At 43.7% G+C, this 16,294-nt stretch overlaps 1 protein-coding gene across 1 annotated transcript; it reads right to left on the minus strand.

The window, feature by feature from the left end:
• Nucleotides 1-4,094: 4,094 nt before the first annotated feature.
• RNF6 (ring finger protein 6) lies at nt 4,095-16,002 on the minus strand. The gene is made up of 4 exons (XM_053310813.1): nt 15,509-16,002; nt 8,793-9,006; nt 8,136-8,243; nt 4,095-6,748 (listed from the first exon to the last, which is right to left on the minus strand). Exons 2-4 carry the CDS (start codon nt 8,986-8,988, stop codon nt 5,097-5,099), a joined length of 1,956 nt encoding a protein of 651 aa, XP_053166788.1. The 5' UTR covers nt 8,989-9,006; nt 15,509-16,002; the 3' UTR covers nt 4,095-5,096.
• Nucleotides 16,003-16,294: the final 292 nt, after the last annotated feature.

Here is a 16,294-nt window from a genome sequence, read left to right on the forward strand (position 1 = left end):
ATTGTCAGTTATTACAAGGGTCAGTTTCCAGACATGATGACAGGAATAAACTACATGAAACAGAAATGGGTGTTTGCATTGCTCACTTTACACACAAACAGCAAGGGAGCAAAAAGAGAGAGAGAGAGAGAGAGAGAGAGATTTTCAGCACCGCGGACAGCTCTATTAATATAGTGACAGCAACAGGTTTTGTGTGTTGCTGACAACTGGTGTAGAGTGCTACAGAGGGACTCCATCCCATATTGGCTTACTGTTGGTGACATTTCTGTTCTGCTCTTCCTTCAAGATCAGAGCAGCACACATGATTAGGAAAATAGGAAGATGCCATATACTGAGTCAGACCATTGGTATATCTAGCTCAGTATTGTTTACACAGACTGGCAGCAGCTTCTCCAAGGTTGCAGGCAGGAATCTCTCTCAGCCCTATCTTGGAGAAGCCAGGGAGGGAACTTGGAACCTTCTGATGCTCTTCCCAGAGCGGCTCCATCCCCTGAGGGGAATATCTTACAGTGCTCACACTTCTGGTTTCCCATTCATTTGTAACCAGTGCAGACCCTGCTTAGCTAAGGGGACAAGCCATGCTTGCTACCACAAGACCAGCTCTCCCTCTCCTTCCTCTTACAACAGCCCTGGGAGGCAGGTTAAGCTGAGAGAGAATGGCTAATATACCGAGCAGCCCAACAGAACTTCCCATATAACTGCACTGGTGCAGTAGGGAAGTAGCAATTTTTGACGGCCTCTCCTTCCTTAGGAAACCCTCCATGCTACCTGAAAATATGTCCCAGAAGGCTGTGTAACCCTCTGGGGCATATTTTCAGGAGGTACAGGTGGTTTCCTAGGGAAGGCGAAGACATCAAAAACTGCTTCTTCCTTCCTATGCCAGTGCAGTTAGTTGGGAAGTTGTTAGGCTGCTCTCTTGTTGAACCAGTGCAGCCTTGCTCTATATGTCCACCAGTGACTGGCCCAAGGTCACCTAGTGAGCAACATGGCTAAGTTGAGATTTGAACCTGGGTTTCCCTGCTCCAGGTCCAACACTCTAACTGCTACACTGCACTATTATCATGGTGTAAAAAGCATACCTTGCCATCACATATCACATCATGGAAGGCAGATCTATCAACAGCTGTTCATCATGATACCTAAACCAAATCCCTGTGTTATGGCACACTCTGAATATTAGATGCTGGCAAGGGGCAGCCAGCATGGGAGTTTGTGGGCTTCCCAGAGAAGAGCTTCTGAATGAACATTTTTTGGAAACAAAATGCAGAGCCAAGTAAACTCTTGGTCTGGCAAAACAGGGCTCTTCTTTATTAGTGTTGTCACATCCACAATTGTGGTGTGAATCTGTATGAATGTCAAGATTCTGTCCTGCCTTAGGATTGTGGGCTATAACTGGTACTCTGCATTCTCATTCACAAGTAGACTTTACAGAGAGTTGGATCCAAAGGACCATGAAACAGAAATATCTGCTTGTGCTATTCCAGAAAAAAAAGCTTTCATACAAGCTTCCACAGTGCTGTAACAGGTAGGTTCTATAGCAACTCTCATGCTTCCACTTGAACAAGAGATTGCATGAATGGAATTTTTTTTTGGATGAGTGCACCATTAGCATACAACATTCTAGCCTGAGGTATAGCTCTGTACCGCCTGCCAATGGAGAGAGAGGCTCTGCTGTCCAGCACATGAGACAGGGCCTTCTTAGTCATTGCCCCCAGGCTTTGGAATGCTCTTACGCCTGGCATCCGCTCCTCAGCCTCCATCACAGTTTATAGAAACTGAGTAAAAACATGGCTATTCACCTAGGCTTTTATAGAATAGTTTCTGCGATGCTGCTTTTTGTTTGTATGTTACTGTTTGATATAGGTTTTTAAACTTTCAAATAGAGATATATCATTTTTATATTTAATATCTGTACTTTTTGAATTTTAATTGTGCATGGTTTTAATTGTATTGTAAACCACTTTGGGATTATTTTAATGAAAAGTGGTATGGAAATCAATCAATCAACCTTTTCATAAGTGGAGGACAATATTTATACAAACACAATAGCCCTGCTGGATCAGGCCAAATGTGTATCTAGTCCAGCATCCCTTTTTCCATAGGGGCCAACCAGTTGCCTCTGGGAAGTCCAGCAGCATATTAGCAATAGCAATACCACTTACATTTATATACCGCTCTATAGCCAGAGCTCTCTAAGCGGTTTACAATGATTTTAGCACATTGCCCCCAACATTCTGGGTACTCATTTTACCAACCTCGGAAGGATGGAAGGCCGAGTCAACCTTGAGCCCCTGGTCAGGATCGAACTTGTAACCTTCTGGTTACAGGGCAGCAGTTTTACCACTGTGCCACCAGGGGCTTAAGTCCTATACCTGCCTCCATTGCTCCCCTGCAATTGCTATTTAGAGGCATGCTGCCAGCCTGGAAACAAAGAACCATCATGATTAGTAGCGTGGAGTCTTGTCCTCCATTAACTTGTCTAAGCTATCTAAGCTAGTGGCCATCACCAGAACTTGTGGCACCAAACTGGTCATTATGCTCTGTGTGAAGATGTACTTCATTTTGTCCTTCCTACATCTCCCTGTCAATTAATTTAATTGGATGAGCCTGGTTTTAGGGGTGCGGGTATGTCTTCTCTCTATTCTCTTTGTGCACGCCATACATAATTTTATACACCTCAATCATGTACCCACTTAGCCACATTTTTCTTCCAGACTGAAGAGCCCAAACATTGCAGCCTTTCCTGGTAAGGATATGTTATATCTTCATTCCTTATCAGGATCTGTGGTAGACTCCAGCTCTTAATCATTTTGTTGCCTTCTGCATCTTCTCTAACTTTACGGTATTCTTAGGTCAGTCACTACAACTCAACCTATTCTACCTCAAAGGGCTGTTATGAGATAAAAGTGAGGGGAGAACATGTGCCATCTTGAACTCCTTGGAGAAAGGGTGGGATATAAATAAAATGTAGCAGAATTTATTAACATTTGTAATATGCTGCTGTAAATCAGCTCACCTTTGGACTTAAAAACTACTATTAGAGTGTTTCAGATAACATGTTCAGAAAAAGACCAGACTGGTTTATGAAAGCAATGGCTCTAAAATTATGTTAAGCTTTCTTAGAGAGTAGACTCTTCTCAGCAACTTCAAAACTCAAGCCCAGTGCTGTTAATGAATCAGGAAAGGACTTCCTTTCTTGGAGGCGATTGCCAAGATGGTAGCATGGTCCAAAGGCTGTTCATATCTAATTTCCATTTGGGGCATTTGAGCTCTTATTTTGGTGCAATGACTGTACATGAAAACGTTTGGCTGGGCAATAGTTTGATGTACATGGGTGCGATTAAGAGACTGGCCAAAGTAACTGGATTGGAAAAGGTCACAGAGGAATGAAAGAAGAGTCAGCTTTGACAGCTGAGATTGATCCCTGGGTCATTTTTGGAACCGATACTTCTGCATGTTGAACAGCCCCCACACATGGTCATATTCTTGTCACACACAAGCTTTCCTCCTACTGCCAGCTACCACCCACACATGATAAGACCACTGCATGAAGAGAAACCATTCAGTAGTCTTATGGTTTGACGTTATCCACTTTCTCACTAGATGCAATGTGTTAGAAGGTGCTGGGGTCAAAACAGAGAAGAGGGGCATGCTGGATTTCTATGGCTTGAAAGAATAATTAGGGACATTGGAGGCATGGCTAACTTTGAAATCAGCACTATAGGCAGTCAATGTATTTGTCCTTTTAAGTATCTAAAATAAGAATAGCAAGGTAATGTTCTCAGTAGTGGTTTCACTCTCCAAGTCTTCCAAAATCAGCACAAAAGCATTCTCCATCTGAAATGTAAGACTTATTTCCACATTTACTGGTGTAGTTCCAATGATAATCTTTATACAACTATAGGGTCTGCCTATCTGTGTACCTACTGTGCTTCATGCAAACATATGTGAAACAGAAGCACCAGTCCTTAAAGCACTTCAACCAACCCAAATCCATTAATGAGTGGTATCAGGGTGTGCAGAGAAAGGGAAACAGTGCAAGCTCTACAGGAAATGATTTTTCTTCGTACACAGCAAGGGAGTCACACATCTGCTCTGTTTCTGCAGTTTTATTCCTTTGTCAGTATTGGTATAAGCCTCAAGATCCAAGCATATAGCTGTTTTTGGTATTTTGCAGTAAGCATATGTTTCCCCTTAACCGTTTATGGCATTTGATCCTCAAGAAGCTCTTCCCCTTAAGCTGACCAGTATTACTACATTCCATTTGTACATGGTATAGGAAAGATAAAGTCTCACAACAAACTGAAACTGTAGAAGAAAAATGCATGCTACAAATAAATTACTTTTGATGCTCACTCATCTTCAAATTAGAAGTTGCTTTAAAACAAATTAAAACTTGTTTTAATGTATTTCAATTACCATAAATATTATTTAAGAAATATTCTAAAGGTAACATAGAACTGGCAAATGCCGATTAATAATTCTCAAAGCTAAGATAATCTGATTGTTGAATGCACTGGAAAACAAAGTTTTAAACCACTCCATTGAATTAAGTGGAATTAAGTAATGTGTAAAGCACGCAAGACCTGTTATAAAATATTTAAATAAAACCAGGTGTGCAAGATATTTCATAATGATTTCCATTAAAATATACCATAAATTAGATTCAAGCACTTCAAATAACTTAAGTATTTTCTGCCAGGTGTCCAGGAAGACCCTTACAACAGAAAAAAAAGGTTGTTCATAGAACAAATGGCTAATAAAATACTATGACAAATGAATGAAACAAACTAAACTCTCAAAGCAAGATCATACAGTTAAGAACACAACCTAAGACCTATATCACACAAGTGCTTTGAAAAAAATTATGTAGAAAAATATAACTCTGTAAAGGTAATCTGACATTTACCCTTATACCTGCACTCCAAGATAGACATACCTGTTCACTGCCAAATGTAATCAGATCTTCTTCAGAGTCAGATGTGTAAAGCAACCCCACCCTCCCCAACCCCTTATCCAAAATGAGGATAAGCACCACTTGGCTTTCAACTGAGAAAACAAACTCAAGAATGGGGATTAATCCATTGCCTGGGAGACTAGAGTACTACAGGCTGCCGACAAATTGGACAAGTAGAATTTTCAGAAAGCCAGCGATCAATACAATGAAAATGGAACTCATGCATACATGGTAATTGCCTCAGCTTGTTCCCTGCAACATATTCATTAATGCACACACTACATGTCTTACTTATTTCACCCTCTTCTGCACTGACATTCCCATAACTGCGGGTGGAAAGATTGTCAATTTGGTCTTTGGTTAATCCCCTCAAGTGGTCATTGGCATCTTCATCTAACAAAAGATAGGACACAAGGCGAAGGATAGGAAGTGTTCCATTTTCGACAAAATCGCTTGCATCTTGAAACTGCCCGTTATCTTGGGCTTCGTGACCATGACTGTAGTGTGGAGTAGCATTGGTCTCTCCATGCCATTCCCTACTACCTTGTTCAGCAGGTCTACCTCTACGAGAAGTTTCACTGAATTCACCGATATTGCTTAGAGTGCGTAAGGTGGACAGCTCCGACTGCATATCTGATAAGTGCCGACTACCCCTCTGAATTTCAGAATCCGTTTCTGTGTCCATTAAGGAGCTTAGCTCTCCAAAACCAGTCAAAATTTGCCTTAGAAGTGACCTAAGAGCTGCTGAAGATGACTCTCCAAGCCCAGTTTCCGATATTCTACGAAGAGGTATCCGTATGGTGCTGATGTACGTCCGTATCCCTGCATGTTCAGATCGTGAAACAGTCCGACGAAATCCCTCACTATCACTTTCAAAGGTGATCAGGTTTTCTGCCATACCCACTCTTGAGCGAGTTCTGGTAGCAATACTGTCCTGATCTCTACTTTCCCCAGCACGAATTCTTCTTACCTGAAGGTCTAATGTAATAGTAGGATGCCTTCTAAGTGTGGTTGTGGATCCAGTCAATTCTTCTTCTTCCAAAGTTATACCTAAGGATGGCATTTCTTCACTTTGCTCTGGAAGAGACTGGGTTGTGTGTGTCCTCCTAGACCTTGTATGGATTTGTTGTGCACTCCTACCTTGCTGCCTTTCCAGCAGAGAACGGCTTCGACTACTCAAAGTTGATCTTAGCCTCAACACTTCTGGCCTTTGCTGTGTGCTTCTGTGAGTTCTAGCTCTAGCTCTCCCTCTGTGAAGTCTCATGGATGAAACTCTTTGTATTCTCCTTTGCCTAATAATGTTGTGTTCATTGTCATCTAAAAAGTTGCTGCGTGTTACAAAACTGGCTGAGGTTCTGTTCCTGCTTCGGAGTCTGCCTGAGAAGAGTCGAGCTGTTTCTTCAGCATTTTGTACCATGGAACCACTTGCACGTCCAACTCTGGATGAGGGAAGTGCATGGCCAACAGTCTCTCTCAACGTTCTACTCCTTGTTCTACTAGCTACTGGGCTATCTGCTAATAGAGGCCCATTTTCTATACGGCTCCTAGAGGTATGGCTACGTGAGATGTCATCAAGCTCTTCTCCAAAAGCATCACCAACATTATGTTCATGATTTATATTTATTTCAAGACTAAACCGGAATTCTCCACTACTGGGGTTTGCCCGGCTCACAGCTCTCCAAGTCTGGTTCCCACTCTGACCACTACGGGTAGAATTCCCTGTACGACGGAAAGTATTTAGCCACTCTAGCAGGGAGTCACTGGTTGAGTTTTCCCCAAGAGTCTCAGAATCTGTAAGCAATAAAATATAAATATATATTTAATGCAACTTTGTAAAAATCTAGGCTATACACAGACAAGGCAGGTAAGTGCAATTGTCACAACAGACTGAATGTCTGAAATTTCTGCCCCAGCTTCCACAGAGAGAAGGCAGATGATCTATGATCATCATCATCTAGCACAGACAGAGCTTTTATTCTGCTACTTTCCAAGGACCACCTTCCCAATATCAACATGCTTCAATGTTTAGAGGGTTAGTTGCTTGCCACTTAAATAGGTGACCTGAAAATCCAACCAGACGCATCAGATCTCTCCAACTTAAATGTCCCTTGTGTATCAACATATCTCCCCATCCCAATCTATAGTCACCTCTCAATTATACTTCAATTTTCCAACTTCAGCCAGTTCACAGATTTTAGGGATACACAGTCTGGCAAACACATGCAGCCAAGATATTGCAAGCCAGGACATGACATGTGATGCCACACCAGTGATCACAAATGTGGTAGGCTATTTAGGCAAGTCTATATATCATTTGGGGAGATGTTACCACCACTTTTGCCAAAGCCTAGCCCCAGTATAACTTGTGGATAGCCCTATGTTAGGCTAGAGGGGAGTAAAGGAATGCTTGGTTACTTTCAGTCTGGGATACTAGAATGTTTTGCTGGTGGCAGTACCTGTGCACTTCTCTTTGTTGCTGAGGGCACTACTGGCAACTTGTGGGGGGCATGCACATACTTCATACTGCTGCAGTTTTTGGGGGGGAAGAGTGCCATATTTTGTATTATTGTGCAAGCATAACTACCCTGCCTCCTCCTCACCCGTTTGACACTCACAGAATCTGCATGGAATGCGAGTACACACACACACACACACACAGAGAGAGAGAAAGAGTTCTACGAAGCTAGGCCATCAGTGCCAGGCTCAACAGCCATTTGCCAGGGACACTGTAGCAAATTCCTCTACTGAACAGAGGATTGGGCTAGAGAAGACCTAGTAGGTTTCTTCCAACTCTAAAATTCTATGAAAATACAAAAGTGTTATAACACCTTATTTTGTCAGGCCCAGTAGCCAACAAGATCTTGATTTTAGCAGCTTGAAGGAGGTTTGGACAACCCCCTCTCCCACACAATCACTGAAATGAGACACAAATAGAAAGAACAACTATGGAAGAAGGCTTAAGGCTTTTGAATCACCTAGTTAGTACTCATAAAGGAGCTTCACAGGAGCACTCATTTTGTGCATTTTTTCCTCAGGTGATATAAAGAGGGGAGGAATCAAAATTTGAATATAATGGCAGCATTCTAACAAATACTAAATTAGGTAAAATATCTATAGAACTAGATTTACACAGAAATTATATTAATCAAGAAACTGCTATATGAGGAAAGCAACTTACATCCAACAGTATCTCCTCCCCAACTTCTATTTTCTGCATCAGACTGGGATGCCAGATGTTCCTTTGCACCTTGTAAACGATGCTGTAACTCATCTGCTGTTATTTCTCCTGAAATATTTTAGATACTATCAGCTTTATTTACTGGTTGAACACCACACAGAGCAGGATAGTTTTAACCAAATAGATATAGGGGTTGTTTGTTTTTAAAGTAATAAAGGGAACATAAGATCCGGATTCTATATTGCAATGATTTTTATAAACCCAGTTTGTGGTTTTAAGGCACTTGCTTGGTCTACCAAATTACTGGGACTTCTCTCCGTTTAATGCATTTAGAATCAAACTTAAAGCTTAACAAAACAAAGTTTGTCTGGACAAAGTTGGTCAATTTTACATGAATCCAGGCATTATCCAAAACCAAAAGGTGCAAGTACTTGCAATGCTCATTTTAAAAGTGTCAACAGAATCTAGAAATTTAGAATTAAGGGTTTCCATTTATTTTCTGGGCATACGAGGACCACATTCTATCTATGTTTGTACAACTAGTATAATCACTTCATATATGTATTTTTCTTATACAATCATAAAGCAGTGAATAAAATCATTTTTACATTTGCTTCATAGTTATATTTGATTGTAATTTGATGAGCCAAGTCTCACCTGGAGTCCCAAGAAGGTTGCAATCTCTCATCAACCTGTAATCTTCATCACAGAGCTCATTAATGAATTGGTAATAGGCTTCCTCTCTATTAAGGCGCTCCTGCTGCCGCTGCCGCTGCCTCTCATCTTCACCACTGTTCGTTTGAGATACAGTTTGCCCATCACCCTCCCCCAAGCATGACCTAGAACAGTCCATTATGGGAAGATCAGATTGCTGTAAAATGGAAAACAAACAAGAACGTTAAATATTCTCAAGTGGTGCTTCCAATTGTTGCCTGTCTGATATGCTCAAGATCAATACTACCATTAATCAGGGCCGTCCCTAGGAGGGTGTGGGGCTGGGAACCAGCAGCATACACCCCCCAGCCACACTGTCACCATGGTGCCGCTTGTCACCCCCTGCCCTGCTGAGTATCCAACAGCCTAGTGCTAAGGAGTTTGATTGCCTCCTCCTTGTTCCAGCAAAAAGACAAGTGACCAAACTTCCCAGTGCCACACAAGCTAGATACTGAATGAGAGGCATGTGTGCGCTCTGATGCGTAATCAGGGTGTACGCAGGTCTCCCCTGAAGTATCCAGCTCATGCAAGGGAAGTTCACCTCCAGCAAGAGGTGACTAACTCTGCATAAGCGGGATACTAAATAAGAGTAGGGATGTGCATGGAAGCGGCTGGCCCGGTTCAGTTCGAGTGTGAACTGCACTCGAACTATACCGGCCAGTTCAGTCCGGCACCCTGGCGAACCCCCAGGCACTTTTGAAAGTTTGCTTTTGAAAAAAGGCAATTACTGAGGGGAGAGAGAGAAAGCGAGCAGAACCCCTTTTCTGAAGCTCTTTCACTTGTCTTGCTCTTGAGGGCTGAAACTTCAGTGCCTTATTTCAAAAGCAAACATTTTCATTGTATTTTTCCTTTTTTTACGGAAAGAACATCTACCAGCAATCTAGATTAACCACAGCAGTGATTTTGCAATTGTTAGTCACAGGATCTGAAGTCACCTCTCTCTCTCCCTCCACATTTTTAAGTGAACCTCTGGAATGGTGGTGCGCAGGGGGTGTTAACTGATCCTCACTCACTTTCTCTCCTTGGGGGATCCAATAACCTCCTTTTCCTTATCCTCTCCCCACCTGACTTTTCAGGGGAGGGGGGATTCCAGTTGATGTATGCATCTGTGTGCAACGGGTCAAGGTGTGTGCGATCTGGGAAAAACCAGAAAACCGGCTGTGATGCTGGGGAAGACCAGACAAACTGAGTCGGGAGCAGAGAACAGCAGAGCAAAAAGTAGATTCTAAGGACGACTGTTAGGAATGTTCCTTCCTTCCTTGAAAATAATTGCTAGAAAGCCCCAAGGCATCTGCGATTTTTTTCCTGTTAACAAAGTGAGCTGGGGGGAGAAATGTAAACTCTACGGACAGAGTCCCTTCCTTAAAACACACTGAAGGAAAAGAAAAGGGAGGGGGAGGAACCAGCAGATAATTTCAAAAGCTTGTTAAAATAATGCAAGGACGCAAACTGATAAGATCTGACTGTAACTGATAAGAGGAAAGATATGATTGCCTGTCAAAGTTCCAAGCGAAGCTGCCCCTAACACCTGCTCAATGCTCCTCCTAGTTCAATCAGCAGCTCGCTGGCAGGCAAATGAATGTGTTCTCACATTCATTTGAGAATGATGCAGCTCTTTTCTTCTTTGCAAAGAACCGAAGCTCTCCAGCACTGACTGAAGGAGCAGGATCGCCGTAGCAGTAGCAGCAGCAGCCGCCTCTCACCCGGCCACAGAGAGTCAACTGAGCACACGCGAAAAGGCTTCTTCTACCATGGCTGCTGCTGCCCCGCCGGGAGAAGAGTGGTGGAACTTGCAGCCTAGAGCCAGCCCAACTGGCTCTTGGGGGGAAATGAAGAAGGCTGGTGGGGGGAGGGGGACAACCCGAACACCCGCCGCCTCTAGGAACCCCGCGCCGCCCACAGAGGGCTGCAACAGTAAACAAATAAAAAGAATAATCCAAACTTTAACACACACCCCGAACCTCTCCTGGGGGGGCATGTAGAAGGCCGGCGGGGGAGGGGGGAACCCCCGCGTGGACCCCCACCACCTCTAGGAACCCCACGGAGGGCTGCAAAAGATAAAAAAAAGTTTTTTTAAAAAAATCTTTTTAAAGTACTTTAAAAGTTCGCGGACCGCTGAACCTTTGGGGAGTGTTTGGTCCGGTGTCGGGCCGAACAGGGGGCGGTTCGGCTCGACACCGGACCATCGAACCTAACTGGTTCGACGTCGAACCAGTTCGCACATCCCTAAATAAGAGGCCTGCGTGCACCTGGATAAAGGGCTCACATGCACTTCTCATTTAGTATCCAACTCCTGTGGAACTAGAAAGTTCAGCCCTTTCCTGCAAGGAGAGAGGCGAACATTCCAGTGCTGCAGGAGCTGAATACTAAATGAAAGGCCCTTGTGCACCCTGATTAGGCATAAGAGCACATGCCTGCCTCTCATTTAATATCCAAATTGCACAGTGCTGGAAAGTTCGGTTTCTCTCTCTGCTTGAAGGATGATTCACCCCTGCTAACTGAGCAAAGAGGCACCTTTCAAAGTGGTGATTCTCTTATATTTAGCAGGAGGAGAGCAACTGGCCCTCTCTAACCCCAGCACATCTTCCCTCCAGTGGCAGTTGGTGTCTACCTTATGTTTCTTTTTAGATTGTGAGTCTTCTGGGACAGGGAATAATCTTATTTATTATTTATTTTATCTTTCTATGCAAACCGCTTTGCAAACTTTTGTTGAAAAGCGGTATATAAATATTAGTAGTGGTAGTGATGGCAGGAGGGAGGCTCTGGAATGCTTTAGCACTACACATGTTGGATACTGAGCGGGGAGGGTGGCAGCTGATGGGGACTGCAGGAGTGGTTGAGCCTGGCCACGAGGCCTGGGGGAATGTGGGGCTGGGGGCAATCACCCTGCTCGCCCCACCTAAAGGACAAATTAATTCCTTTCTGCTAGCATGGCTAAAGAAACAATCCTATGCACACCTGAAATAAGCCCCATTGAGCACAATGGAACTTCTCAGTAAACATGCAGAGGATTGCATTGCAACTTTTTAATTTTGCAGAGTTTTGACCTCAGTTAAAGTTGTTTTCTAGAGTCCAGTGCTGGAAGTCAACTTTCATTATCTTCTCAGATCATAGTTTACAGTATTCTTTGCATGGTCTTTGGCTGTAAGCAATGAAGTTTGAGAGTGATTTTACAGTATCTAAGTTAATAAAGCTGCAGCCACACCACAGGAGTCCCCAGACTGTTGATAGTGGGGTACTTCAGTGTTCACTTTGGGACCTGGTTGTCCAGAATGGCTCAGGAATTCATAACGGTCATGGCAACTATAGGCCTATCCCAAGTAGTCGTGGGACTGATGCAGAATGTTGGTCACACACTCAATTTTGTCTTTTGCTCTGATTGGGGTGGTGTTCCATTGGTGGGACTCCTGTTTCCCCATTGTCATTGACGGACGACCATCTGGTTATGGTAGGATTTGCAGATGCAACCCACCTCTGCAGAGGTAAAGGACCTATTAGGCTGGTCCGCCTAAGAAGGTTATTGGATCCAATAGGATTCCAAGGAGACTTGGAAGGGTTTCGAGTTGGCTCTGCTGATGATTCTGTCGATGCTCTGGTGCAAACTTGGAATAACGAACTCACCAGAGCAGTTGACACAATCGCTCCTAAGCGTCCTCTCCAACCTGCTTTGAAATTAACACCGTGGTATTCAGAAGAATTATGGGAGCTGAAGTGGAAAGGTAGATTACTAGAGCACAAGTGGAGGAAGACTTGACATGAATCCGATAGATTACAACACAGAGCACATTTGAAGATCTATGCTCTGTCACTACGGGTGGCAAAGAAGTGGTTCTTTTCTGCCTGCATTGCTTCCACAAGTTCATGTCCAGAGGAGCTGTCTAGGATTGTGAGAGGGCTAGTATGTGAACCTTTGATAACCCGCTGTAATGTTTTAAATGACGTTTTTTTCAGATAAAATCTCTCAGATTTGTGGATAAAATTTCTCAGCTCCAATCAACCTAGAACCATTTCAAACTGGTTTTCGGGTGGGCTATGGGGTTGAAACTGCCTTGGTCGGCCTGATGGATGATCTCCAAGTGGATATTGATGGAAGATGGGTGACTGTGTTTATTATTTTGGATTGTTCAATACCATCAACCACGTTATACTTCTGGGTCGCCTGAGAGAGTTGGGAATTGGGATTGGGTGGCACTGTTTTACAGTGGTACCTCTCTGGCAGATTTCAGATACTGTTGCTTGGAGACTGTTGCTCTGCAAAGCAGGAGTTAATGTATGATGGAGTTCCACAAGCCTCCATACTGTCCCCATGCTTTTTATCATCTACATGAAACTGCTGGGAGAGAATATCTGGATATTTGGTGCAGAGTGTTCTCAATATGTTGACGACAACCTAATCTATTTCTCCATATCAACTTCATCAGGTAACGACAGTTGGTACAGAATAAGGCAACCATATCACACTGAAATTAAAAGAACTGCACTGGCTGTCAATATGTTTCCAAGCAAAATACAAAGTGAAGGTTATTATTTCTAAAACCCTTAACTGCTTGGGTCCAGGGTATTTAAGCAAGCACTTCCTTTGTCTTGAACCCTCCCACCTATTAAGATCATCTGGGGAGGTCTGGTTACAGCTACCATGGGCTCGATTGGTGGCTAGTCAAGACTGGGCCTTCTCTGTGGCTGCCCTGGGGCTCTGGAATACACTCTGTTAAAATCAGAGTTTCTCCATCTCCAGCTGTTTTTAAAATACCCTTAAGATGCACCTGTTTTCTTGGGCTTTTAATTAATTTTAGTTGGTTTTATATCATAAAATTGTTTTAATCATTTTACCCTGTTTTTATTTGTGTTGTATTTTAACTTATCCCCTAGGGATGCACATGTCAGGAGGTATAGAAATATGATAAATAAGTGGTACAGTATATGCAGGACAGAACAGTATAGACAACTGAGCTTATTTAGCAATAGCAATAGCAATAGCACTTACATTTATATACCGCTCTATAGCCGAAGCTCTCTAAGCGGTTTACAATGATTTTTAGCATATTGCCCCCAACATTCTGGGTACTCATTTTACCGACCTCGGAAGGATGGAAGGCTGAGTCAACCTTGAGCCCCTGGTCAGGATCGAACTTGTAACCTTCTGGTTACCGGGCGGCAGTTTTACCACTGCGCCACCAGGGGCTCATATTTGGATCTGTATTTCTCCTAATAAACATTAAATGGGCGCTTCAGATGCAAATTGGCCACCCATGGCCCTCAAATGACGGTGCCCCCCATTGTAGTTCAACAAGTACCCTTACTCCACATGTGCAGTTTGGGTTTCATAAATATGTTCATCCAAGAATGGTGATAATCTTTGACTAAGCTGGCAGACTGCAGCCATAACCCATTCTTTAATACCAAAGTTACTAGCATAGAGAAGAGATCTCATTTATGCCTTCAAGCTAAAGCTGACACTAATAAGAGGGGAGCAAAGAAGCCATCAAGTCTTAATAGTACTTCTACTAACTTGTGATAGTTAAACCTCAAGTACCTACCGTGTTTCCCCAAAAATAAGACAGTGTCTTATATTAATTTTAGCCCCCCAAAATGCACTAGGGCAATTAGTGGTACATCAGAAATTACTGCTAGGTCTTACTTTCGGGGTAGGTCTTACTTTCGGGGTAGGTCTTACTTTCGGGGAAACAGGGTAACAGTCAAAGGAGTAGCTTAGACACGGATATGAATGAAGGGTTAACAATAAATGAGTTCTTACATGAATTATTTCCTTCCCACCCACCCCCTCAGCCCTGATAAGGGGAGCTGCTGGGATTTCTAACAGTGTGCGATGTTGACAATCCTCTCAGATATTTTGGGCATCTTTAGTTCTGCAGTACTTTTAGGAGAGCAAACTTCATTTTGAGTTTTTACAAACTCTGGATGAGGAGATAAAATGTGTGTGTCAAATATTCAGTGGTAATATGAGACGATCAACTTTCCTCCCCATTCACAGTCACTTCTCCCTTCCCCAAATGTCTAATAGAGCTGAGCCATCTTTTTTCCAGCATTGTTGCACTGATTTTAATTAGACAGTAAAAAACTCAAAACCCCATTTTCCTAGCTAGGATGTGCATTCTGTGGCACCAAATGCATCTATTAAATTTTTGCTGATATGATAGCTGATAAAGGTTGGGGGCAGGAAGAGAAAAAACAAGGGGGCTATCCATAAAATAAAGAACATATTTTAAAGGCATTTTAATTCTCTTTTAAATCAATACTAAATCCCTTCTTTGCCACAAGGTTACTACGTTTTTGATGCAGTAGACCCTTCATAAATGGTGCCTCTCAATCCTAGGACCTAGCATAGGAGTAGCCAACCTGAAGCTCTCCAGCTGCTGTTGGACAACTGCCAACATCCCCAGCCCCAATAAGTTACAGCCAGAAATGATGGGAATTGTAGTCCAACAGCAGCAGGCTGGCCCTAATGAACCCACCCTTCCACAAACTACTCCAAGCTGAATTCCACAGGGGTGCCATATTAGTCTGCCAAAAAAATCCTAGAAGAGAGATCTGTCACTCTACAAATACGAAAATGTGTTAAATAAGTGTACAAAATAAATATGTGTTGCAGTCTTTGCAAGTGACACACGGCTTTTGTATTGCCAGGGGCGCGTTCTTACCTGGCGGGCGTCCCCTTGGTCTTGGCTGGACGGGCAGACCTTCCCCTTTCTCGCCAGCCAGGCAACACGAGCGCGGGGGCGGAGAAGAGAAATAAAAGGAAAAATGATTGACAGCGCTTCGACCCAACCACCTGCTGAAAAGGCGGACTGCAGCCAATCACTCCCCAGAAGTACTCAATGGAAGCCTTCAGGCCAGAGCCGGGGGTGACGGCTGCTCAGAGACTATGGTTTCACTGAGCGAGCTATGCCTGCAAGCGCCTCTTCCCCGCCCCAGGGGCTGAAGGAGAGGCTCACGATCTGCCACCTTCGAAAAGTCGGCTTCATCGAGCACACGCGCTGTCCGTTCTCTCCCGGCCTCTCGCAATGGCAGCCAAACAGCAGCTAACGGCCCTAACTGGCACCCAGGTGCAACAGCAATGCCTGTCCGCGAGTCCCGGCGCCTCAACTCACGGTTCCGCTTGGGACCGCGCATGCGCGAACATTCTCACCCCCGCACAGTATGCTGTTCCGAAATGGTCATGTATTCAGCTGCGAGACCGTTGCTGTCGCTTGTCGGCTGCGTTTACTGAGCTGAGGGAAATCTTCTGGTCCATGTTTATAATAGTGGTGTGGGAGTATGCTAGCAAGCCGCTCCTGCGCATCTTTAACCCCTGCTAATTGGGTGTTATTGGGTGACCAGCAGACTCGATCACGACAGCAATGAATGCACCACTGAGAGACCTTTAAGGCCAAGCTGAAGACAGATCATCCTGGAGAGAATCTATCTATGTGATCGCTAAGAGTCGA

The sequence above is a fragment of the Hemicordylus capensis genome, chromosome 3 (genome assembly GCF_027244095.1).
Source record: "Hemicordylus capensis ecotype Gifberg chromosome 3, rHemCap1.1.pri, whole genome shotgun sequence".
Taxonomy (NCBI): domain Eukaryota; kingdom Metazoa; phylum Chordata; class Lepidosauria; order Squamata; family Cordylidae; genus Hemicordylus; species Hemicordylus capensis.

Coding starts and splice junctions, on each gene's coding strand:
- RNF6 (XM_053310813.1), bottom strand. CDS start 8,988: ATGGACTGTTCTAGGTCATGCTTGGGGGAGGGTGATGGGCAAACTGTA. Junction 8,244..8,792: donor CAACCTTCTTGGGACTCCAG/GTGAGACTTGGC, acceptor AAAATATTTCAG/GAGAAATAACAGCAGATGAG. Junction 6,749..8,135: donor GGGAGGAGATACTGTTGGAT/GTAAGTTGCTTT, acceptor TATTGCTTACAG/ATTCTGAGACTCTTGGGGAA.